Source organism: Gossypium raimondii, chromosome 4, assembly GCF_025698545.1.
Source record: "Gossypium raimondii isolate GPD5lz chromosome 4, ASM2569854v1, whole genome shotgun sequence".
NCBI classification, from domain to species: Eukaryota; Viridiplantae; Streptophyta; class Magnoliopsida; order Malvales; family Malvaceae; genus Gossypium; species Gossypium raimondii.
The window spans coordinates 42,687,644-42,715,487 of NC_068568.1; the positions used below are offsets into that span (position 1 = coordinate 42,687,644).

The following is a 27,844-nucleotide window of genomic DNA, read 5'->3' on the forward strand; positions in this document are numbered from 1 at the left end:
TAATTGTTGTTAAGATAATGTTAAATAAATATTATAATTTTAAAAACATAAAAGAAAGTATCATCTTCTGTTTATTTTTCCTTTCCCACCTTTTGAAAACAATAATAGGATGAAGAGAAGCCATTGTTGAATGCTCCAACATTCGGCCCTTCCATGTAAGTTAAACTGAGCCCCTTTTTCATAAATTTTATATTTTCTAGATCGTGGTAGCTCGATATAGCTAACTAGGGTACTATTTCGCAAAACTGTTAAAGTGTAGAAATGAAAAAGGGAATAGTTTGTAAAGTTTAAATGTTAATTTTTGAACACAGGGACTAAATTGAATAAGTTGTAAAACTATCATGAGATGTTGATAATATTAGATAGTAGAGAGTTATATAAGGATGTATTTGAAATCGGATTGTAAAACGATGCTCAAATGTGAAAGTTACGGTTGTTTTGGTTTTAATGACTAAATTAAATAAAATGCGGAACTTTAGGGAACTATTAAAAATTGAAAATTAAAATGTCCATGAAATGGGATGTTAATGGGTATTTGAACTAATAAATTGAAATAAATTACCGTATAGATCAAGATTTGAATCAACCGAAAGCTAATCAAGAAAATGGATAATTGTAGATTAGTCCTCAACACATCATTTACTATAGTTTTTCTAGGTAAGTTCATATAGTATGGTTATATATATAAATGTAATGTGTGTGTTTGAATTAAAATTTGTATTGTGTGAATGTACTTTGAATTGTATACAAATTGGTACAAAAAGGTGAGAAAATGATTGAATTGTAAAGAATTGATCCGATGTATTAAATGTGCTCGGATGAATGTAAGAAAGGATATGATACAATTGGCATGACAATAATGTTATTTGCACGTTGTACGAGATTTGTAAATGAATGATACTGAGTATACTAACATACAGAGAATTAAAAATCTAGTTTTGTTGCGGATTACTGAGTTATATGTCTCTATAGAGACCCCGGTGTTATGGAGGGATGTATTGTATTACGACATATGTTGCCTAAAGGCTTTGCACTTCGGTGCCCTAGTGTAGTGTAGTTAGTGTTCTGACGAGCTATCTGGTGTAGTGTAGTTACCCGTGTATCCATATCTGTTTATTATAGTTAATTGGACTAATCAGTTAATAAGAAATAATTGAAAGATGGTGTGTGTTATAACTGTTCCTTAGTATATAATAATAAAACAATTATGGTTTGGGCTTATTTTTTATTTATAATTATTAATATTTATAATTGTTTGTTTAATATTCATGAACATCCAATATTGTTCTCAACATTTAACTTAAACGAATGAATATGATCACGTATAATTTTAAATAAATAAATCTGAACAAAATATTTAAAATTCTCTATGAAGACAAAATAAATAAGCATAAATTTAAAATAAACAAACATAACAAAAATCCAATCATTAAGCTTAGTTTATTTACAGCACAAACAGAGTTAGATTGATGGTGATAGAAATACTCGTTTCTTCCATCCAAGTACTATCATTCGAAGACGAAGTAATCACATTAACTCGGGTATTTGAATTGCGGATAAAAAAGGTATCAGTAGATTTCTTTCGCAATCTGTCCAAGAAGGACCAAAATATTGCTGGTGCTTCTCAGTTACTTTTGAAGAAGTTCGGGGGGCAGTTTTTGTATGGCGCGGCTCAAGGCTCTTGCTGGTTTCCATGCTTAAAATATTTTTTAATGTTATTTTAAATATTGATTTTTTTTTAAAGTTTTTCAATCGGTATTATTGTTGCTGTAACAATTAAGAACGTAATATTCTCCCTACGATTATTAATTTTTTAAAAATTATATTTTAAAATAAATTAGTAATTTAAAAAAATAATAAATCAATTATTTTAGTTACATGAAAAATAAAAATAAAAACCTTTCTAAAATAAATATAATTATTATTTTATCTTGAATTTTAACAAGTTTTTATTAAAGTGATGTTGTATAAATAATACAATAAATTAGTATAAGTCTGGTATAGCCATAGGTTAGGTTAGTATTATTAATTCATTCATTAGTTTAGGCAAACAATTATGAGGGAAACAAAAGGTTGGGCAAACATTAAGCTTTTTCATAGGCTAAACTTTAATTAAAAGTTGGAAGTAAAATACTTCACGAATTGAATCGGATTATTATTCAATAATTTTAAAATTCTATGTTTAAGTTAATATTGGATTCAAGTCATAAACCCGGACTAGTATTTAAGAAAATAAGTTTATAATTAAATTTAAATCAAGTTAATATAAAAATACCTTATCTTTGATATTTGTTTCTATATATAAATGTTCCCAAGAAGTCGAAAGAATGGACATGTGCTTTGTTAAAACCAATTTATAACATTTAAGGGCTCTAAGAGCATATCTTTAATTGACCCCCATGATTCAAGGCATCAATTCTTGAGAAAATTTATGACTGAAGTATGGATATTTAAGTCTTTTAGTTATTAAACAAACCTGGAAAGCCATGGTTTTAGACTATCTGAGAACAGGGAGCTTTTTCAGAGTTTGATTTTGCAAAATTAAGAACAGATTTCAGATAAAGAAACAAAAAAGAAAAGGGTTAAAAAGAGATTCCAACAACACAAAGTCATTGTCAGTTTTTGTTATTTCTATATGTTTAAATTATGTCAGGAATCACATTCTTTCTCATTCTTCTCCAATCACTATCAAGCCTCTCTTTTTATCTATGTTAGTAGCAGTCTTTGTTATTTTATAAGTGTTCGTGTCCGACATTTGTATTCAACACAATGTGAGGATTTGGCACTCGTCCTCGCATCCGAGTAACATAGCTGAAAGAGGATCATCCGCAATAAAAAGAAAAGCCTGGATACTGCAAAAGAATGTGTTTTCCTACATTGAATAAAGCAAATTCTGAGAGCAATTCGAGCAGAGAGCCACATGAAGTTAAAAAGCAAATATAAAAGTGACACAACATTCCCTCACTGCTGATGCTTAACCACATTCAACAATTGTCAAATATGAATATCTATTCAACACGAGTATATTCGATTTTTTCTAATTTTTTTTTATGTATTTGAAGAGTCAATCTCATGTCTATGGGGTAAGGTCGGATACGAGTATCGAGATACAAATACTTAACAAAATGAAAAGTCAGAGCTTAGGCATCAAACGGTTAACAAGCAAGCAAGCCTTTTACTATGACTTGTCTTGCTTCAGTTTCTTTAGCAGAAGTTCATTAGCAGATAAAGTTTGAAGGGAATATCTGAGGTGAACCCAGAGTTTCTTTTTTATACCAAGGAGTGAATATGGAAAGGGCTTAAGCCCCACCATTGGAGGTCCACCAAATGAGAGACTCTTCCATACTAAAAGACGTAAAAAGAGAGGGAATAAAAGACAACTCACTGCAAAAGTTGCTTCATTTTTTTGTCCATCTCTTTAAGAGTAATTCAAAAGGAATCCATGTTTTCGAGTCAGTTCAACGTTTTGTCGCCATTAGACGCCAACTGTTGCTGGATAGCAGCATTAAGAATCACAACAGTAAGACATTTACTTTTGACGGGAAAAAAAGTAAAAGGCAAGTCATCTGGAAAAAAAAGGGAGATTTCATTGAGAACATGAACATACATCAACAATCTAAACTAACTACTATAGCTTCCCGTGAAAATTCAGAAAAACTCAAAATCTAAGTAAGGACCAGATGACCTGTCTGAGTCTGTGGCTCCCTTGTCATTTGAAGGCAAGGATGACTTAAATGCTTGGTTTAGCAATGGGATATCAATGGGTTTAGGGATTTCCGGAGGATGCGTACTGCGGATAAGAGCCCAGTTAACACTTTCAAAGAATGGATGCTGCTTGATCTCAGTGGCACCTCTTTTGAAGCCTAATCTCTTTTGTGGATCCTTCACAAGCAGACCACGGATTAAATCCTTTGCAGCAAAACTGATTGAAGATCCCTCTGTAAATTTTAGGGACTGACCAACCACATTGAATAATGTCTCCCGATTATCGTTGCCTTTAAACGGTGTTCGTCCTAGTAGTAATTCGTACAAGAAAATACCAAATGTCCACCAATCAACAGCACTCCCGTGACCATCTCCTCTTATAATCTCAGGAGCTAAATATTCATGAGTCCCAACAAATGACATGGAGCGAGCGTTAGTTGGTTCTGCAATAAGTACAGGAAATGAATCTGAGTTCACCAAATTTGTTTTTTCACTCTTCACCTTCGTTGTTTTGCAACTGAGAAACTGAGGCTTAAAGCAAGATGGCTGCAAGCAAGCAGGCTCTACACATACTGGTAATTTGCATGCTGGATCAATACATGCTGGCTGAATACAGTATGAAGCGATTCTACATGATGGCTCAGAACAGGACTGCACAAGCGTGGGATTGACGAAACATTGCAATGACAAATCAAAATCAGATAGCATAATGTGGCCATCCTCCCTGACCAACACATTTTCGGGCTTTAAATCCCTATACACCACCCCCATCATGTGTAGATACTCGAGGGCTAGAAGGACTTCCGAAGCATAAAACCTACAAGAATATAGAAATTTTATCAGAAAACTTTACAAAGCATATTGACAGATATGAGATTAACCAAGCACGACAGATATTTGGAAATTTGGATTAACGACTGAATTCCCTAAGAATTCATCTAAACAGAAATAACAACTGTCTTGAATATTACCAAGTATACTACGGGCACTAGAAGCAGGAACATGGTTTGAAAAAGTAAATTAGCATTGTACTCTCGATTCATCTTTTCGGGAGAAAAGGGTATATTATACAATGAGGATCAACGGTTGCATCTACATGAAAATCATAATCATGAAGAGCAAAAGCTGAATCAGCATATGAAGAAAACTATTTTCTATCACATGAATATATCCTCTCCAAACTATGCTCACCACATATCATCCACGTATTATAAACAAGAAGACAAAAACATTTCCCTATCTAGTATTATAAACAAGAAGACAAAAACATATGAATTAAAGCTTAAAAGACAGATACGAACCGTGCTGCTGGTTCGGTAAAATGTTTGCCCGGCTGTCGCTGCCGGAGAATATGAAGATCCCCACCACTGCAAAACTCCATCAACAAGCAAGAAAACTTCTCAGTCTCAAAATGTGAATAAAGGGTTGGTAAAAATGGATGATCTAATAAACTCAATATTTGTCTCTCAGTTTGTGCTCTCAACAATTTTTTCCTCCCAGCTAACATTCCTTTATCCATAACCTTCATTGCAAACAAACATCCCATCCCTCTTAACTCAGCTAAATAAACACTCCCTATATCTCCACACCCCAACTTTTTCAACAACCTAAAATGAGCCAACCCCAAGTCCCCATCTTTTCCCTTAACATACTGTATTGCATCCCATCTTCTGTCATTTCCTTTATGAGGTTTCGATGGACAAAAACTCCTGAAACTACTCTTTTCACTCTCTTCACAGTCACTGCTTTCGGCATTCTTACTAACACTAATTTTATTAGCTGACTCAGAAACACTACTACATAAACTAATGCTAACACTGTTCTTATTGATGTTAACATCTTGAAGGCTGCTGCTACTACTACTCCCATTATTGCTACAACTAATAAGGGAATCAGACCCAGAAATGCTAACACTGTTATTATTCAAACAAAGATCTTTGAGAGTGTTGGTGACGGTAAAAGTTTCAAACTTAACATTTTCTTGAGGCCGTTCATCCATGTTTGAAATGAGAAACCTGTTTGATGAAATGCCTGAAAGAAAAAATAAATAACAGCGTAAAAAAAAAATGGAACCTGTGGTTGGTCAAGAGAAATGTGGGTGGTGTGATGTGACCGAGGTAGTCAAAGAAAGGGAGAGTGAGACGCGGGCTTAAACATGGGGAGTTGGAAATGAGAAAAAAATAAAAAAATGGAATTAAACAGTATTCAAATTTCAAACAGTTAGGGTAAGAAACTAAAGAATATAGTAATAGTATAAGATAAAGAAGGTGGTAAGTGGGAAGGGTTTTTGTTTTGTTTTTTTGTTGTTGCATTGATAAACCCAAGGTTTGAGTTGGGGTTTTGAGTCTTTTTCTTTTTCTCTTGCAGTCCCAGAACATGTTACAGCTTACGGACAAAAACAAAAGAGCGACAGAGAGAGAGAGAGAGGGGGGGCGGGGGGGGGCTCGGTTGGGACCTGCGTGCTGAGGACAACAAAAGCTATTCAAATTTTCGGAAACGAAAAGGATTAAAAAAAGCATTTGAAACACCAATACCGTTATACTATTCATTATTCGGTTGGAATTGGGTTAATTATTTTTGATTAATTTATAAAATTTAAATTTAAATATTACAATATTTTTATATTTAAAATTTAGTTTTCATGTTTTATTTTTAATAATTTAGTTCCTTTAATTTTTAAATTCTAAAATTTAAGTTCATATATTAATACCGTCTAAATTTTCCTATCAAATTTTCTAATTCGACATTTTAAAATTAAGAAAACATTTACCTCGTAGCCATTTAACAAATAATAGCATTGTAATGAACTTGAATCTAAAACATAATTTTAACCGTCTTAATGATTCTTGAAACTCACATTTACATTTTAATCAACATAAAATATTTAAAGTAATTGATGACATTAAAAACATTGTGGTATCAAATTATGCCAAAGTTTAAAGTATAAAGATTAAATTAATCTCAAATTTAAGTGTAGTATTGGACCATAATTGAAATTTGATAATTTATATAATCTAGAAAATAGAGGATTATAATTGATATTTAACTATGGTGTAATAGTTATAGATAGGGTGGATTTCATTTTACTTTATATTTTGGGGTTATAGAATCTAAAACAATAGAAGAAATGGATCACTACTCCTTTTAGAATTAATTGTTGTATTATTGAAGTTGAAGTTATAAAAAATCGCAAAATGTTCTTAAAAATTAGATAGTGTTTATTATTAGTTTAAAAATACTTTTGAAAAGAATACTAAAAGAGAATGCTTTTGAAAAATAAAATATTTACTTTAATCATAATACTGTAAAGTAAAAGATTTAATAGAAATAAAAGATATTTTTATTAAAAGGTATTTTTTTAAGTTAAAATTTTAACTTTTAAAATTGAGTCAAAACTATTTTCCGAAACTTATTTATTTATAATTATGATTGAGATTGAAAAGCATATTTTGAATTGTAATTTATTTTTTAATCTCAATAGTACTGATTTCTTAGCATTGCTTTTGTTAAACTTCATTAAATATGGATATGTTTTTACTGTTCCCGAGTTTGGTGGACTGGACAATTTTCAATTATAGTTTTCTTTACTATTATTATTATTATTGTTATCTTTCGATTTTGAACTTGTATTTATGATCATATATGCAGGAGCAACTTATTACTTCTGTACTATCCAATCATTTCATCTTTTTACACCTCCCTCTTCTATACAATGTCTCTCAGCTAATAAATACGCTTTGCTTGGAAAAATAAATAAATAAAGCCATGGTGCTGACTAGACCTGTCCATGGGCCGGGCTCGGAAAAATTTCTACCCGAGCCCGGCCCGAGAAAAATATCATAAGCCCGAGATCGGCCCGGCCCGACCTATTTTTTAATAAACATTAAAAAATTATTTTAAAAATAAAAAAATAAAAATAAAAGTATTTTAAAATTAAAAAATAAAAATAAATATATATATATTTATTATATTCGGGCCAGGTCGGGCTGGGCCCGGGCCAAAAAAGTGGTGCCCGAGGCCCGGCTTGTTTTTTAAACGGGCCTCGTTTTTTTGCCCAAGCCCATATTTCGGGCCTATATTTTTACCCGAACCCTCCCATATTTCGGGCGGGCCATCGGGCCGGGCCGAGCTGCCCGGCCCATGGACAGGTCTAGTGCTGACCTCTCAAATAGGGTGCCGTCAATGATCATTCATCACATTAAGCTTAAAAAAGGGTCAATGTTATCCTTTTGGCCCTCATTTTTTATTTTCAAAAAAAATAACTGAGGCCACTAAGTTGCTAGGGTTTATTTTCGGTTAAATGATATAAATGACCCCTAAACAGTACTAAAAAATCAATTAAGTCTATTAATCTATAATATCTCGTTTTTCAATAGTACCGAAAATGGTAGTTTTGAAACCCTTCTTTTTAATGATCGAGTCAACAAATATTATTTTATAATATTTACAAGTTTATTATAGAGTTAAATTAAGTTTTGGCCCAATAATTTTAACGATTGAACAGTTAATTAAAGAAAAAGGATAAAATCGTAAAAATGTAAAACTTCATCACTATTGATGATTACTAGCTAAAACGTATGATTATTGCTTGTTTAAGAATTTAAAAGGTAATTAGACCTTTTTAGAGAATAGTGGACAATTAGTGTCCATTTAGATAGAATTTTTTAATGTTAATGGTAAGGGTAAATTGGTAATTAAATAAATAAAAACATAAAGTAAATAACTAAAGTAATCATCATCTACCACCAAAACCATCCTTGTTTGAAAACCTAAGCTACGGTCAAGTTTAATGCCATTGCATGTAAGTGATCTTTCTATCCGTTTTTCGTAAATTTTATTTTTTTGAGATCTTTGTATTTTAATTTAGCTAACTCGACGATTATTTTGTAAAACTATTAAAAGTTTTAGAACTTGCCATTGACGAATTTGAAGTGTTCATGAGGTTAAATGGAAGATTTACAAGTTTGGTTCTTAATTAAGGCTATTTTGTAAAGGAATTTTGGTTAGTTTTGAATTTAAGGACTAATATGAAAATAAGTTAATATTAGCATAAAATTTCTATAAATTTTCAATATTTGAAGGCTAGTTTGGGATGATTATATAATCAATTTTAAGTATTGGGGATTAAATGTGAAAATTATAATAGTTTCGATTTTAGGAACTAAATTGAATAAGGTGTAAAAGTTCAGGGAAAATTTGACAAAATGAAATCCATAGGTCATATGCATAAAAATGATCATGACAATGTAATTGAAATTGATAAATTGAATTTAACTATTATATAGATCAAGGGTTGAACCGTACAAAGGAAAATTGAGGAAAAGAGAAAATTGCAAAAGAGTCCCTACGAATCAACTCATTAACCGTATATAATAGGTAAGTTCGTAGTATAGATGGATGTATATGTTTATTTAATTTGTGTTGTTATGAGTTGGTTTTAATTGAATTGTGGTTGAATATTTGATATTGGATTAAAATTATAAATGGTTTACAATTAAGTATAAGGTGAGAGAATACGTATTTGAAAAATTTATGAATATTTGTGAAATATAATTTATATGATTTTGGAATGAAACATAAATGATTTACAGCATGTGTTCAGATATTATGGAAGTGCCTCTAATTTGTAAACGTGATAAATTCTATTTAAATGCCCGTTTGAACGTATTAAACGATTAGGATACAATTGACATGCCAATAGGGTTAGAATGCACACTTGTATGAGATTGCACTTCGGTGTCTCTGATTTCACTTTGGTTTCTCTGTTTGCACTTCGGTGTCTCTGATTTCACTTCGGTGTCTCTGTTTGTACTACGGTGCCTCTATATAGCATTTCGATGTTCTCTGGTGTGGTGTAGTTACTCGAGTATTCGAGTTATGTTACTATAGTTCATTGGGCTAGTAGAACTTGTGAATGATCTTCAAAGAATTTGTTAAAATATGTGATTTGTTATAAAAAAAAGATTTATAGACCCAAATGAATTTACATGAGTTATGTCGATTGAAGATTCATAAATGTTTTTCAATGGAACACATATATGAATGATCTTGATTTAGTTGTTAATGAATATGAAATATTTGATGATTTAATTCTGTGCAAATATCACTTGTTCTTGCAAATGGGTTGTCAGGTTAATATAAACTAAGTTGTTTTAATTTCAATTGCTAGAATGAGATAAGTTGGTTTAGATTTAACTATGGATTTACTAAGCTATATAAACTTACTTTGTTTATTTTCTTATTTTCTGTAGTTAACGTTTTGTGGAACTAGGCAGACGAATCAACTTCAAGGCTCACACTATCAAGCTTCTATATTGGTAGATTTTGACTCGTTTAATTCAGTTTTGTGGCATGTATATAAGCTATCTTCGGTTAATGGTTTTGAAGTTTAAGTTTAAGTTGTAATGTATTGTAAATAGTTGGATTTTAATGATTATTATGGTATGCATAAATGGTATATGATGAGAGCATGTTGGAAATGACATGTTTGATATTAGATTATGAAATGGTTGTGAATGGTTAAACTTGGATGTAATTTTTGGTTTATGTGTTAGTTGATGATTGTAGTTCATGCAATTGTGATATAAAGATATACATGGATATGGTAAGTTTTGTTAGGTACCAAAATAATGGTATGTATGAGATTGTTTTAAGTTTTACTTTAGTAAAAGCTAGGCATGCTTTAGTTGATAAAAGATATGGTTTGGTTAGCATTTGTGGTAAAGTGCAAATTGGTGGATATATGCATGTTTGGATGAATGGTTTGATTTGTATAGTTGAGTTGGATGTGATAGTGACTTATGGTATATTGGTTAGAACTAGGCAAATGACATATTTTGGCACTATTTTGATGTGTTTTGAGTTGATTTAGTGAATGGTTATTGGTATGATTTGGACTTAAGTAAACTATTGATGTATATCTTGCATTTCAAGGTACATATGGCACACACGACCTAACGCACAGTTTGACACATGGTCATGTACCTTACATGGGTATGTGACATGACCGTGTGCTCTGTTTGATTTTGGTGACTTTAGGTACACACAGCCACAGTCTGTTACACAGCCTGGCTACATGATTGTGTGACCCTTTTATACACTACATCAGTCTTTTACACAGTTTGGGGACACGGTTGTGTGCTATTGCACCACAAGGCCTCAGCCTTGTCACACGGCTTAGCCACATGGTCGTGTGACCCGTGTTTTCTATTTTTACCCTACTTTTATGTTATGTTTCAAATTAGTCCCTACTTAATCTTGAATTTATTTTAGAGCTTCATAAGCTCGATTTAATTCTCGTTCTTGTATGAATAACATGTTTATTGAATTAAAATCTATTGATGATTGTTTTAAAGTAAACTTTGGATTGAAATAACTTATGATTGTTTTGTTAATTGTTGTAGCATCTTGTAACCCTAATTCGATGACGAAGATAGGTAAGGGTGTTACATTTAGTGGTATTAGAGCTATGATTTAGTCGATTCTAGGACTAACGTAGTGTGTAACAAGTCTAGAATGTACATGCCACATATATATGTGATAGTGTGATGCTTTTGATCCGATCTAATTTTATTTTTCTTATAGATGCAAGATGTCGGCCGAAACAAATCGTGCAGTAGCAGATGAAGTTGAAAGTAATGTTTCAGTTTCCAATTAAGAAGCGAGCCAAAGAGTGTCAATTCTGTAATCATTTAATAGTGAAATGAAAAATGCCTTTTATGGCATGATGAGTCAATGGAACAGTGATTTTATATGACCCAACCCTGCGGCTCCGCAACCTCCACCTTCGACCATGCCTCCTCTGGCACCTCCGTGCCCTCAAAACCCTACACCCGCAATGATTCACTGATCCCTTGTTGATAAAATCAGTAAGTGTGGGGCTGAAGAATTTAGGGGTAAAGTTGATGATGATCCAACCAAGATGAATACTAGCTTGAGAATACACAACAAGTTTTTGCAGAATTAATGTGTTCACTTGAAGACTATAACACCCACACCCGGTTGACCACTAAATTCGAGTATGAAGTGTCACAACTGAACTAACCGAATGAACAAAAACATTTAAATTTTTTTTACGATTTTATGGTTTCGAAATAAACCCTTGAATTGGCATTAACCCTTATAACAAACTCGTTTTCAGTGAAATCGAAACAGTAGTTTCGGGATCACAAATTTGAAGTCAAAAAATTTTATTACTATTTTATTTCCTGCAGCATGATAGTAGTACTGCATAAAAATTTCGTGAAGAAATTTTACTGTTTACATGCTCAATTTGATAAAAAGGACAAAATTGTGTAAAGTACAAAAGTTGAGTTCTAGTAGCTAAAAGTATTAAATAGCTATAGAACTTTAAAGTATGAGTCCTTATATGGTAATTGGACCATTTTTGTTGATAGTGGAAAATGATGGCTTGGTATTTTTGAAATTAGTAATATTTTACAAGGTTATAAAGGTAAAATAATAAATAATGATAAAACTAATCAAATGAAACAAAACCATCATATTTTATCATTCATCTTCAACCGAATGTTAAGGTTGGAAACCCATTTTTGGAGCTTTTAAATTCGGCAACTTCTCCTTGCTTGATTGGTATGTATTTTTTATCTTGTTTTTAATGATTTCTATGTTTTCAGGATCGTTGTAGTTTAATCTAATTAGCCCGAGGACTAATTTGAAAAATTGTTAAAACATTAGAGTTTTTCCATGAATTAATATAGGTTTTTTTATGTTTGATTGAAGAAAATGGATAGTTGTTGTTAGATAAACAACTTTTGTAAAGAGATTTTTGATGAAAATGTCAAATAAGGATTAAATTGGAAAATGGAAAACTTTACATGGTGAAATTGTGAAATAAATGAAATATGGGGCTTGCTAGGGACCTAACTTATATTCGGCTATAGTGGGCTGTGGTGAAATTGCATAAATTTTCACTTTTATGATATTGGGACTAAATAGTAAAGAAATTAAAAGTATAGGGGTAAGATGGTAATTTTTCTAAAATATGATTTTGGGTTAAATTGATTAAAATACATATGTTGAATTAAGCTAAATTTATCTATATTAATCAAGTCAGACCTCGTATGACTTTAGATCGGAGCAAAGAGAGTCTCGAATTAATCACCTTCGTATCTACGTATACTCGTCGAGGTAAGTTCGTGTGATTCAATTTTGAGTGTATATGTTTTGTATTGATATATACATGAATAGTGAATAAATTTTGAGTGTATATGTTTTGTATTGATATATACATGATTATGAATTTCCATATGTATATACAATTGCATATCCAATGACATACGATTATTACCGAGCCCCGTTTAAACCTTAGGAATTCATAGGATACAAATGACATGTGATTAGGGTTTACATGATTCGGAAGCTGGTCCTGAATGTCCTTATGATGTCTGAGGTCTGACATGTATTGTAGATACTCCACAGCTCATGTGAGCAGCATCATGTAGCGATGTTTCGACCCACAGCTCGTGTGAGCAAGCCCATTTTCATAACTCGTGTGAGCATTCTGATTCATAGCTCATGTGAGCATACATGTACAGGTTTGACAGATTACAATTATATGATTTAGCACACTACGTTTGAGCTATCTCGGGTATCCCATGGTATTCTAAACGGTTCAACGGGCACTACTCTGATACAGCATGGTGAGAGTTCAATACGAACTAATACAGAGACATATGTGAATTACATTGAAATTGTACTATATGGCATATTGATAATTGAAATGGATGATACATGTATATGATATATAATTATATGTTGTGTTCAGTCTTAATTACATAGCCAATTTTATATGATCAAATGGCTAACATGTCTGGTGTACATGTTTAGGCTTTGGCCAAGTGTAGTTGGATTATGCCATGTTATCTTACCTATTATGTATTGAATTGGTAAGTCATGTTTTATGTTATACAAACTTACTAAGCTTATATGCTTACTTTGTGTCATTTTTCGTGTCTTATAGTGTATCGAAAGCTCGTTCAGGTTGGAAGCTTGTCAGAGCTATATCACACTATCCATCGACTCTTTTGGTACTTTCGGTTGTTTTGATTTTGGTTATAATGGCATGTATAGGTATTTTGACTAATGTTGGCCTATATGTTTGGTTGTTAAAATGACCATTTGGTTTGGCTTGAGTTATGGTATTTTGGTGTTCAAATGAACTTGGTTTTGGCATGTAAATATTAGCCTTAATATGGATGATGTTTGGTATAATATGCTTGAATTATGGAAGATGAAATTATAGTTTGAATATGCATATTATATATGGCTTGTAACTTGTTGGAAATGTTGTGAATAGGGTTATAAGTCAGGCTGTTACACGGCCTGACATACGGGCATGTGAGGTTATTTTGAAGGGTACACGGCCTGGCACACGGGCGTGTGGCTTAGCCGTGTGACCCAAGTCAGTGAGTTACTCGGGCATGGACACAGGCTGGGACACGACTGTATGTCTCTAGTTCGAATGCCCACACAGCCTGGCCACACGATCGTGTGACCTCTACAGTGTGGAAAATTTTCACTATTTTTTGAAAAATTCTCCGAGTTTTTGATTTAGTCCCGACTTGTTTATAACTTATTTTTTAGGGCCTCGAGGGCTCGTATAAGGGACAATATGTATGATTTGGATTGGTTTTAATATGATTATCAGTATGATTTGAAATGTAACCTCCCAAATCCGGCCTAGATGTTATGGCTAGATTGAGAAAGCTACATTAGCCACCGAAATGGCTAAGCTAACTTACGTTACTTTTGGAGACCTTAAATAAACTCATTTTAGAGAAAACCGTAGTTGTACTTTGAGTTAGCTTAAAAGCATTCATTCATTAGGTCGTGTATACTTAGGATTCATTTTATTGTTGATCGTGTTGTTTTAGAAAAACCATTTGCTTGCCACTCTTCTTTAAAAAAAACTCGAAGTTAAACTAATGCGGCGGAAAAACCAATTTTTAAGTTATTTTGGAAAATTAGTTGCCTTATCAATTTGTTTTTCAAAAACAGTTCCTTTGCAATGTAGTGGAAACTAGGGAACACCATCAAATTTTACTTAAGCCCGATATCATGCATTATCCAGCTATTATGTTTGAGTAATCCATGCATGCAAAAATCCCCAAAAGAAAAGTTATGAAGCCACAGACCAGAAATAGTTAAAAATTACAACCCCAAACCAATAAAGACTTAATAATACTTAATTAAAATAATAATAATCCGAGGTCCAAGTTGATTCTCCAAATGTCGAGTCTGATCCTAATTTTGAGGTTTACCTAAAAATTTAAACACTATTGGAGTGAGCTTATGAAAAGCTCAGCATGAGTCGAATACTTATTTAAACGGACAAAAACATCAAATATAGTAAAACATATTAGCATTAACAAAATAAAACAGAACCATCATAGGAATTTCATGTCATTACATAGCCATTATCAAATTGATGTCAAATGGTCATCATTTATTTGAGTAACAATCATTAATTTCGATACCATTCAATACAACAAAATACAATGCATAGCATAAATCAATAACATTCAAATATGTCGTGCACATGATGCAATGCAAAAAGGTTCCTACCAATACCATCCGCTACACACCACAAGTTCCCCAGAACTCGTCCACCAAACTCCAAAATATTATGAGTATAGTTCGATGTGGTAAAACCACTGAATAATCAATAATGCAGAAAATCTGTCAGATATCAAATAGTGCGATACAATCGCCAATAACATATAATATGCGATAAAATCACCAATCCCCTCGGTACTCCAAGTGCAGTGCACTTACTACAAATAATGCAGACTTAATACGCCGCCGGTACTCTACAGAACTCCTCTGTCAACCATAAAATCCCAACCCAATGCATATGCAATATGTTAGACAATCTCATACATAATCATATCTCAATACTTGTCACATTCATTTGACATGCTTAGCATGTCCTCAATAATCACATACTTTCATTAAATGGACACAGTGTTCCAATCTTTCAAATTACCATTGTGTTTGTATCAATCAATATCATTCAATTTCACATACTTTACGGATTTTCATTGTGAATAAATAGCACCCTTTTCAATACACAATATAACAAATATCTTATGCGTTTAAATCATACATAAGCTTAATATCTCAACACATTGTATCATTCAGTCAAACATTCTCATATCTCATAACTCAAATATGCAATTACAAACTCAATCAAACATCCATACCATTAAACTATAAATTTTGCCAACATGTCAATATTTTAAGGCTCGAAACATACCTGGTTTGGCCACTCACAAAATCAATAATTTGGCTATTAAGTCAATCCAATCAGAAAGATAATTTATCAAATATAACATGATATTTAACATTTTCAAATAATTTTATGAGTTTAGGACCCACACCTTATTTTTCGCTTCCTCGCAGTTCACTAGCGAATCTTCCAATTTTCCTTAATAATTCCTTAAACGAACCTAAACCAAAATTCAGTATAAATTCAATAAAATTACCCTTAAAACAGCCTCTAAACACCCACTTATGAGTTCAAACCAATCGTTGAAATTATAACTATTTTATGAATCCAAACTAGTTAGATTCCTTACACTGTATCGATGCAAACCATATGTACAATCGTTCTTCACCTTTACGGATGATTTGGGGCGTTTGGGTCAGCACCTAATTCAATAATATAATGGAAAATCAGTAGCTAATTAATGATTAAATTCCTTCATTTAATCAATTCATAACCTTTACCCAACAACTATGTCGAAATAACAAACTAGTTACCCTTAATTGCACTTATGCTTCATAATTTGTGGGACCCGAATGGCCAATTGATCAAGAACGTTTTTCCCTAATTGAAATGGGTTTAAAAGCTTATTAGGAGGGTTCAAGAACTCAAATTAATGCTTGAAAAATATAGGTAATAACCAAGAAACAAAACAACCCCTTTTCTTGCCCATAGGTGCACACAACACCACCCGCGGTGGCCAAAATTGGGGCTGAATTTTAAAACGGTTTGAGATTTCATTAAAATCTGGAAAAATACCTTTGAAATCATTTAAAATCCACCAAATTTTAGATCTAGAAATGTATGTTTTTAATGGAAAAGATTAATTAAGAAATTGAAGAGAGAAGAGACCTTACCCAAGCTAGTCCGAGAAACAACAATAACACTTTCTTGGCAATGTTCGGGATCAATCTTGGAGTTCAAGATTTCAGATTTGGGGCTGATTTTAATGAGGAAAAATGACAGCAATATGGTATAGAATATGTTAACAAATCTTGTGGCAAAAAGAAAAAGAAAAAGAAAGAGATGGTAAAACTAGGTGTAGGCGACGACAACAATGGAAGAAAGGAAAAAAAAAATAAAATCAAAGTGAAGGGGAGGAATGGCTAAAGAAATGAGGAGGAGGATTAAAGGCTGATTAATAGTGAAAAATTAATATTTATACCTAATTTAACTAGGCTTGGATGGCCCACACATTAAAACAAGGGGTTTTTGTCAAAAGAATTTAAATTATTTGTATGGGAAGGAATTCAAGTTAGGACCTCGAGGATAAATTCACTAATGTTTAACCATCAAACCAATAACTCATTCTTTATATAATTTGAAATATTTAATTTTTTTTAAAAAAAAGGCATGTCACATACTAGGGTTTAAGGCAAATTTTGCAAAATAATAAAAATGATACGAGAGAAGGGATTTGAACTTGGGTTTCAAGAAACGTTACACTAATACTTAACCAACAAACCAATACCTCATTTATTTCCTAAAAATGCATAGATAATTTAAATAATTAAGGCATGATCACTCTTTTTCGATTCACAAACCCGATTCTACTAACCCCTGATTTTTGGGGTATTATATGAAATGTTTGAAATTTATATTCATTTGATTTGAAAACTCCAATAATACTCCATAACCTTATTTCGACAACAGATACGGGTTAGGGGTGTTACAACCTCAATATAACAATGACAAAACGATCAAATCAATAATATGCCAAGTAAAACAAAACTTAGTTTAAACAAAATTTTCACGAAAGGCTTATAAAAGTTGACAGGTTGACATAAAACACAATGTGGTTTACTTCCCATACAAAAGTTTCATGTGCATCACTGGCAGTTAAACATCATTTAAACATTTTGGCGTATACGTTCAAATGTGATCTTATAAACAATAAGTCTTTAAAGTTTGACAACTCTTCTTAAAATAATAGCAACTTCGGTGTAGTCCCTTTCTTCAAATCCTTTTTACTCAACTCGCCTGAGAAGGAAAATAACAAAATAAGTTCTAACGAACTTAGTGGGTTCCAAATATAATCACAAAAAATATACAGGAATTTCACTAGTTATTAAGCACAAATGCTCATAAGATACTTAACCTTTCAGAGATATTCAAACGTACTAATCATAATACGCCCAATGGCGTTCACAGAACTCAAACAAACTTGTTCTGCCAACTTAATACGATACATGGGTAGTTACTATTCACCAACTTAACACGACACATGGGCGATCACTGTCTGCCAACTTAAACATAACTTATACAACAAACACAATTTACACGACCCATCATTGTGCCAGCCTCAGACCATGAATTCACAATCAGAATCATATCAATAAAACATATTCATGTGAATATACACCCTTAACTTCTCATATCATTTAGATTTAGCTAAACATGTATTCTCGTGATCTACCAATTCGGTTTGCAATATAGCTGCCCTATTGAAGGCATCACAAACATATCCCTTTCTCATTTATCACATATCACATTTCATATATATATGATATTGGGCTCGTGTAGTAATGAGGGTATTTTACATCGAAACATGAACTGACCATACTGACGCTAATAACGTTGGTTTAACACCACATAACCAGATACCACACATTATGTAATTGATAGGGAACACTTACCTTACACAATTTATACAACAAGAGGATTTATAACACAAGTAAGAAGGAACTCATCAAAAAATCTAGTACTGTAATATGCTCTGTGGGTCATTTGCCTTTATTGCTTGGACCTTCGTTAGCTTCTTAAGCTAAAAGAGTGACAAATATATCTATCAGATCATTAAACTACTGAAATTTAACATGCATGCATGAATTGGTTACATGTAACCCAGAATTAGGAAGTTTTCTTCCTCATGAACAGTTCTAAGTTCTATGCATGCATTACTATAAATACATAAATTCCTTCAATAATGACCTAAGGGTAATGTCATATGTTGTTTTTGAAACTTTGATGTAATTATTAAACATCTTCTTTTATTTTTAAGAACAATACAAAAAGAAATAAGAAGTATGTTTTAAAATGGTTTCATGCCGGTCATAAATTTTTTGCTAAGTGTTTATATGTTGTAACATCCATATCTGAATCCAGTGATTTGGGTCGGGTAAAGGGTGTAACAAATTGTAGAAATGAGGAGGTACTTTAGCCAACAGAAATTGTGGCTAAAATGGTGATTTGAACTGTGGCCACAGTTTCAACCACGAAATCAAAAGTGCAAAAACATAAGGATGAACACCGAGATTGTTTACGTAGTTCGACCTTAGCCTACTTTTGCAAGGCCTTACCTAGAGCAATGATCCACTACCTTTCTCATAGTACAACCAATTATTTAAGTCCTAACAATGGTCTAACTCTCACCAATTTTGTAACCTCAACATTTTGCAAAGACTAGATTACTCTCTCACTAAGTTTCCCCCCTCAAAAGTCTAGCTTTGCAAGTCAAGAGACTCTCTTGATTGCTTACAAAAACAATGCACACATACGCATTCCTAACTTGAACAAATTTGTGCTCTCTCAAACCCTCGGTCTCTCGATTACTTTTAACCTAGACAAAACTTAAGTTTATATGATACTTCTGTTTTGTTTACATAAGAGTTATAGTCTAATTACTTTTCTTATAAAGTAAATCTAAAAAACAACATACGATAATAATTCCATAAGAGTCTTGATGTAATCCAATGTTTTCAACTATAGAAAGTTACTTTACTTGTTTTGCAAGTAACCAAACTTAATCTGCAAGAAACAATCTTCAAGTTTTCAATTTCAACTCAATTGGTCTCCTTGTTTCGGGCTCTAAATCATCCAAAAATCTTTATAATAGATAGCCCAATATTTTTTTCTAAAATTTGCCAACTCTAAAAATAGGTAAGTTCAACAATGAAACAATGCCTAAAGTTGTGGCCACTGTTTTATCCACAGAAACAACCATATAATTTTTTGCCTCAACTGTGTCAACATATATTAATATTAAATAAAATAAAAATCCCTAGCTTGTCCCTCTTCCCCTCCCTTATCAGACTTCCCTCCACCATTGACCTCGTTCCCTTTAATCTTGGGTATAACAGAATCATCAACCAGTTCAAGAGTGGTTTGGAAGTAAGCCTCAAGTGATGTGGGCTCTACTTTGAGCTTCTTGCAAAACAAAATCCATAGCTCGACAAAATGTGAAGCTTCTAACAAAGCATAAAATGTCAAATTCGAACAACCACCATGAAATAAATAGACACTTAGCTTCTTAGGTGGGTAGTCATAAGCCATGACGAATAAAACTATGCTAATCACCATTATTGGTGGCTCTAATCTTGGGTTTGCAAATGCAAAAAAACTATGTCCACTCCGGTCAATGCTTGTTCTTTGTACCTGTAATAAACAAGCTTTAAGAACAAGTGAAACAAAATATATAAAGAGAGACACAATGAAACAGATGATGGCTTAAAAGAGAGTTTGTCTTCGAAAGTGTAACAAAAGGTAGGGTTCCATTTGACGATTACAGTGATGAAGAAGTAAAAACTAAGCCGAAGCTCATCAACATACATTCCAACCCAAACCCATCTCTTTGTTGTTGTTTCCGAAGTTAAAAAAGGATTATAGAGGGAAAGGGAGATGGGCATGTTGGAAAAAAAATCGGTTTGAAAACAGTTTTCTTGCACAGTAAAAAATTAAAAATTTTGAAAATCAACTTGGTTTGTGATATTTATAGCAATAAACCCTAACTGAAATCATAATGTGTTTTCGGCTTAACAAACATTCATTATTCTCAGCTTTCAACCAAACGATCTTCTTCACTATTCTCGTACCACAAAATACTTCAAGTGTAGGCTCAAACCAATTGAACTAAAACACAAAAATAAAAAAAAAAGTTCTTTTTTTTTTATTTGGGGTGAAAACATTAATTCTCTCTTCTTTAATAAAAACCGGTAGAATTGTTATTTTGAGAAAATATATTTAATAGTTGAGAATAAATTCTCTCTAGTTTTTTGCAAAGTAACATTCTTTCCAAATTCTTGTTTTATGCCATACTGGTGTCATCTATTTATAAGAAGAAAAGGGAAAACCCTTGTTGAGTTGTAGTGATTTATTTCAAATAGAAAAACAAACTTTCTATTTAGATTAGGAGTGGGGTAGACGACACACCCTAGTATTCCTACTAGGTTGCCGCCCCCTTTATGTTATATGAGGGGTTTTGGGACTTTTTTACATCGAGTCTAACTACGAGTACTTCCTGAGCCTTTTAACCCAATACTCTATAATTCGATCCAACCCAATTCAGTTTCTCTATTTCCAAAAATAAACTTTAATATTCTATATTAAATAATTTTCTCATCCCTATCTTACCTTTAGTAAATTTTTGACAATTTTACCCCTGGTAAAATTCTGACAATTTTACCACTAGTAAAATTTTGATAATTTTACCCCTGGTAAAATTTTCACGATTTACCCCAATAAAATTTTGACGATTTTACCCTTGGTAAAATTTCAAGAAAATATGTTTAATATTTAACAACTCAATATGTTCACTATGGCAGAATGATATATTTTCATTTTCGGGCTTCAAAATAACTCAAAAACATAAACTCGTTCTTTCGATAATTTTTAAGTAATCTATATAGAATTGTAAATGAATCATTTTCATTTCCATTTTGGAAACCTACATTCATTTCCAAATGATTCCTTTTTTTCATTTCAACAAAAATCATAATCATTCATGAATGTTTCCCATTTCTCTTTTTCTATTCATTTCTATTCAAACACACAATTCATTTATTGTTTAAACGAGCTAGCAGAGGGACCAATTAGACATATGTAATTAGGGCTCAAATGATTTATAATTAAGTTCTGGCTTTTCGCCTATTAATTATAAACTCATTTAGTTAGAAAGTCATTCCACTATAGTATTGTGACTGAGCTCTCCCTAACAACATACCTTTACGAAAGCAACTACTCATTGCTCGTCCAATGACATTGTTATAAGTGTGTTACCCTCATAGGATATCCTTGATCTCTTTGAGATAATATCCATTCTCCCAATATGATCCTATTTTATTTCATGGTAACCATTACATCTTCCTTCATGAAAAGTCAATTATTATCAAATAGTAATTAAATCATTCATCACAAAGATGAAAGACCCATGGCCATGTTTACTTTTCATAAACCATGTAATGCCAATGAGAGGATATCATTTACCCATATCTCGGGCCATGAATTCCACTATTGTGAATGACGTTACGTATTGCAGAAGTTATACACACAACACACCAGCTTTCAGTTTCTTATCTATTTGAACTCAAACTTTTACTTACATCAAAGTGTATGAGTCGCGCATACATAGTTTGCCATCCACTCAAGATTTAGGTATGCCACACTATGAACATCACAAGCAAATAAATCTATAAACGGATTCAGGATCTATTCTACTTGGGTCCAGTTCAATGTACTGTCAGTCCAGTCAGTCACATCTATATCTCTATCTTCTGGGAGTCATCCGCTTTGATGCCCAAGACAAGGCATCTCCCCAATTGGACTAGATAGATGACATATTAGTCTTTTAATCGATTTGCTCATTTCCAATTAGACTAAGGGCATGTTTAGGTTCGTTTACTAATACATGCTATCTTTTCGTATTACGATTTGACCACGTAATATTGCTTAGTATTAGTTAAACGTTAGACAACCAATGAGCAACATTTGCTTCCATTTTGCTTCAAAAACCATTTGAGGACAATAATACTAAGTATTAATGTAATTCATGAATAATTTTATTAACCAATCTGTTCAAAAAATTACAAATGTACTTAAACAAAAATACTACACTTAGGGAACTAGATCCAATAAGGCGATGGGAGGGAAGAGGAGGGGAGACGAGGATAGTGGTGGGAGAGGTCCAGTAGGGGAGAGGGATTTTTTATTTTATTTAATATTAATATAATTATATATTTAAAATTAATATAAAATTTAAATTTATTATTATATTTTTTGAAAATATTTTGTATATTTATGTATTTTTTTTAGAATTAGGATCAAATTGAGATCATTTGTAAATTTTGAGGGTTAAAAATTTAAAACTATGACTAAAGTGATATAGTATGAAATGTTGAGGGCTAAATTTTTTATTATACCAATTTTTAACTGCCATGTCAATTTTTCGTTTGTGATTTTAGCGGGAGTGACCAAAATGACCGAACTATATAACGTGGGTACTTAAATTACAAACTTTTTTATTTTATGTGTCTAAAATGAAAAATTTTGATAGTTGAATCACTATCTATATAGTTTACCTTAATAATAATAATAATAATAATAATAATAATAATAATAATAATAATAATAATAATAAAGTTTTCAATAATAAACAAATTTAAACAAATAATTTTGATTTTTAATTTCTAATACCATATTTTTATGAAATTACATAATTTTTTAATTTTTAAAAACTTTTTAAAAATTAAAAATTTTAAAACGGTTTAGCATGCATATTTTTAAATAAATTGTTTAATTTTGTAAATTTTATAAAGTTTACATAAATATTTTAAAATGGGTAAAATATTTTAAAACACATTCAGATTTATTAATGAAACATGTATACAAATTAAGTATATATTTATTGTATTTTAATTAAATAAAAATCATTTAAAGCCATATTTAAGTAAAATTTTAATTTTTAAGGAATTTTATTCATTTAATAAGTTCTAAAATTATTAAATATATTTTAATTTATAAACACAAAATCAATTCATAGGTATAAAGAACTAGTTATAAAATATAAATATATTTATAATAGTTAAAAATATTAAGGGTAAACTATTAAAATAGTCACTTTTGTTTGCCTCAGGTTACATTTTAGTCACTTATGTTTGAAATGTTACGTTTTAGTCACTTACGTTATCATGTTGTAACATTTTAGCCACTAAGCCATTAATTTCCGTTAACAGTGTAACAGTAAGCTGATGTGGCACATTAAATCATCATTTCAAACGAAAATTTTAAGTTAAATTATAAAATTGGTCCCTATATTTTTTCATTTTAAGCAATTTAATTCTTTTCTTTTATGTTCTTTTAATTTTCTTTTTTTTTCTTTTATTTTCCATTCTTTTCTACTTCTTCCTTTGTTTTCCTCCCTTCTCCATTTCTTTTAATGTAGTTTTTTTATATTTTCCATTTGTTAAAATTAGTCCCTATACTTTTTTTTCTTGAACAATTTAATTTTTATTTTATTTCTTTATTTGTTAAAGCAAATTATCTTTGATTACATACTCGTGTGTAAACCCAAAGATTGTTTTTGATCATTGCAAGATGAATAAAATTGATCTTATTGCATCAATCAATTCCAATTCTTCTTCAATATATAATAGAACACCAAGCTAAATTCTACCAAAGACATTAATTTGTTTACCAAATTGGTGCCAAAAACTAAAAATCAAGTTAACTCTAATAGGATCGAAGGGTTAACCAATATTATGAAAATCTTTATTGAAATATGAAGTCCAAGCAATTCTATAAAATCACCATAATAATCCATTTTGGATCCTTTGTATAGCATCAACAATAAGTGTAAAATATCAAAACCCAATTCACAATTGTTTACAATAAGCAAAAAAGATTAAAAAATCTTTATTTTGGATTTTCATTGAAGAGCAATACAAAATTGTTACCCTCAGTTGAAAATATATTAAAACTAATTAAAAGGAAGATTAAACAGAACATATAAGAAATACCCAATATCAAAATAAAGTATAGAGACTAGTTTTAACAAACGGAAAATATAGAAAAACTATGTTAAAAGAAACAGAGAAGGAGGAAAACAGAGGAGAAAGAAGAGAATGAAAATAAAGAAAAAAAAAGAAAGTTAAAAATTTTGTATTGATCTTCAACGAAAACCCGAATAAAGATTTTTAACCTAGAATAAAGATTTTTAATCTTTTTTTTTTGCTTATTATAGACAATTGTGAATAAAAATAAAAGGAAAAAAATAAATTGTTCAAAAAATAAAAGTATAGGGACTAATTTTAATAAATGGAAAACATAAAAAAACTATGTTAAAAAATAGAAAAGGGAGGAAAATATAAGGAGAAACAAAAGAGAATGGAAAATAAGGAAAAAAAAAAGTTAAAAACAAAACAAAAAATTAAATTGCTCAAAACGAAAAAAATATAGGAATCAATTGTATAATTTAACCTAAAATTTTCATTTAAAATGATGATTTAATATGCCACGTCAGCTTACCGTTATATTGTTAACGGCAATTAACGGCTCAGTGACTAAAACGTTACAATACGATAACGTAAGTGACTAAAATGTAACCTGAGATAAATAAAAGTGACTATTTTAGTAGTTTACCCAAATATTAAATATTAAGTCAGTTAAATTTATCGATTCAATTATAAAATTAAATAATTAATAATTGAATAAATCTATCAATTTAAGTGCTAAAATAAACTTAATCAAATTAATCGATTAAGTATTGATTTTAACCGACTTATGCCATCCATAATTCGCGCTCCCGTCTAGAAAGCAGGCTCAATTTAAAATGTCACTATCATAATTCATAGATTTATCACATATGGCTTTAAAATAGTGGTTTTCCCCAAAGTTTTCACTGCAAATGTCAATTTGCTTATTGATGTTTGATTTTCTTTAAAGACGGGATTGGTTATCTTGAAGTACAATTAAAGCAGAAATCTAATAATCATTAATTTAATTTCCGAATGCAAATATATATAATTATGAAACCCTTTTGTCTACCTTCAAAAAAAAAGAACCCCCTCTTTTGCCTTTCATCCAAGTTGAATTTTAAAAAATGAAGTCATTGCAGTTTGCTGCTGTTTTCCTTATGCTCCTGTTTTCTGGTAATTTCATAACATTGCTTATTTTTTTTGTTAAACATTTTAATCCGGAGACATGAAGGCAGATAAATGTTGCAGGGCATTCACTAGCACATACAGTCACATTTTATGTACACAACAAGTGTCCTTTCCCTATATGGCCAGGAACTGCCGCCAATGCTGGCCATCCGGTGATAGCAGACGGTGGATTCTATCTCCCTACAGGTGAGACTCGACGGACTGAGGCGCCGTGGACATGGAGTGGCCGAATTTGGGCCCGGACAGGATGCAACTTTAACTCCAATTGGCAACCAGCTTGTGAAACTGGTGATTGTGACGGAAGGCTTCAATGCGATGGACTAATTGGCACACCACCGGCTACGTTAGTCCAAATCGCACTCCAAGGCGGCAAAGCTAAACCTGATTTCTACGACGTAAGCCTCGTCGATGGCTACAACCTTCCGGTTTCCATCTCTACGAGACCCTTTTCGCCTAAATGTGCAATCGGAGGCTGCTCCGAAAACCTGAACAACTTGTGCCCTCAAGAACTCGAAGTCCGTAACAAGCACGGGCAAGTAGTTGCTTGCAAAAGTGCTTGCTTGGCTTTCAATGTCGATTCTTTTTGTTGCAGAAACGAGTATGGAACACCTGAAACGTGCAAACCGAGCCTATATTCGAAGATTTTTAAAGAGGCTTGCCCTTGTTATTATAGCTATGCCTTTGATATGCCTCCACCATTGATAAACTGTGCTTCAAAAGAGTATATTATAACTTTCTGTCCTTCAACATGGGGAGCTCATCAGGCTTCTATATAATAGATCTAGCGGTTTATGTATCTCTGGTATCTTTTTGTCATGTTTAAAATATTTTATATTAATTTAAATTTTAATGTAAACATTAATATTATGTATTACATAGATATTAAAACACTTTTATTTATATTTTATTACAAAAATTTTTATCTATACTATTCTTTAAAAGTATGATTGAGTTGGTGTCACAAGTTAACTCGATATCAATTCAATGTGGCATCAATTTAATCAAGTAAATACATATTTTAAGTAGGTTATATTATTATGATAGTACTTTTGCTTTCTTTTTAATATTAAAATAAACTACAAAAGAAGTTGCAAATGTTATATTTGAACTCGTGCCGCCAACATCTATAAAATTATTTCTTTATCACATCAACCAAAACTTTATTTTAATATTTTTATACATTTCAATATTATTACACAAGTTTTTTTTCACTCACATCATTTGTATATCTATACAATTATTTAAATGTGTGACTAAGTTAATGTCACGAGTTAATTTAATATCAACTTAATCAAGAAAATTACTAAAACAATATTACATATTTTAAATAAGTTATTTTATTACAAATATAAGTTTGTGTTTCTCTTATTTTAAAAACACCTATGAGAAAGTTGAAAATGTTGAGATTTTTATGTTATCAACATTAATAAAATCTTTTCTTTACCATTACAACTAAAGTTTTATGTTGATATTTTTGTACATTCAAATTTTATTATACAAATTGCTTCGACCACATGTTTGTCTATATAAAAATATTATTGATTGAGTTGATGTTATAAGTCAACTCAAAACACCCTAGAATTTCAGAAATATTAATTAAGGTATTTAGGTTAAATGATAAATTTATTAAGGAGATAAGGATTTTAAGTCCAAGGGTTAAATAACTATTTGAGGCATGAATTTGATAACTATTCTCATATTGGGTCTGGATATTTGTTTTATCTAAGTTAGGCCCTGAACTTGACAATTGTTCTAACATTGGGGCCTAAACTAGGCAACTGTTCTCACATTTATGTTTGAACTAATTTTATTAATGTAAAATATAGTTACTACTTGAATAGATATTACAAAATAACTTACTTTTCCCGACATTTATAAGTGCAGGTAAAATTAGAAAAAAACCTCCGGTAATGATTTTACCGACTGTTCTTTGACTGCTAGCTAGGTGAGTGCCGATAAAATTTGTTGAACAAGCTACAAG

General features: G+C 31.4%; 2 protein-coding genes across 2 annotated transcripts; one reads left to right on the top strand and one right to left on the bottom strand.

The window, feature by feature from the left end:
- Nucleotides 1-3,567: 3,567 nt before the first annotated feature.
- LOC105780732 (serine/threonine-protein kinase D6PK) lies at nucleotides 3,568-6,097 on the bottom strand. The gene is made up of 2 exons (XM_012605221.2): nucleotides 5,007-6,097; nucleotides 3,568-4,522 (listed from the first exon to the last, which is right to left on the bottom strand). Exons 1-2 carry the CDS (start codon nucleotides 5,702-5,704, stop codon nucleotides 3,649-3,651), a joined length of 1,572 nt encoding a protein of 523 aa, XP_012460675.1. The 5' UTR covers nucleotides 5,705-6,097; the 3' UTR covers nucleotides 3,568-3,648.
- Nucleotides 6,098-25,761: 19,664 nt separating this feature from the next.
- Nucleotides 25,762-26,753, top strand: LOC105779284 (thaumatin-like protein). The gene is made up of 2 exons (XM_012603043.2): nucleotides 25,762-25,848; nucleotides 25,924-26,753. Exons 1-2 carry the CDS (start codon nucleotides 25,800-25,802, stop codon nucleotides 26,637-26,639), a joined length of 765 nt encoding a protein of 254 aa, XP_012458497.1. The 5' UTR covers nucleotides 25,762-25,799; the 3' UTR covers nucleotides 26,640-26,753.
- The last annotated feature ends 1,091 nt before the right edge of the window (nucleotides 26,754-27,844 follow it).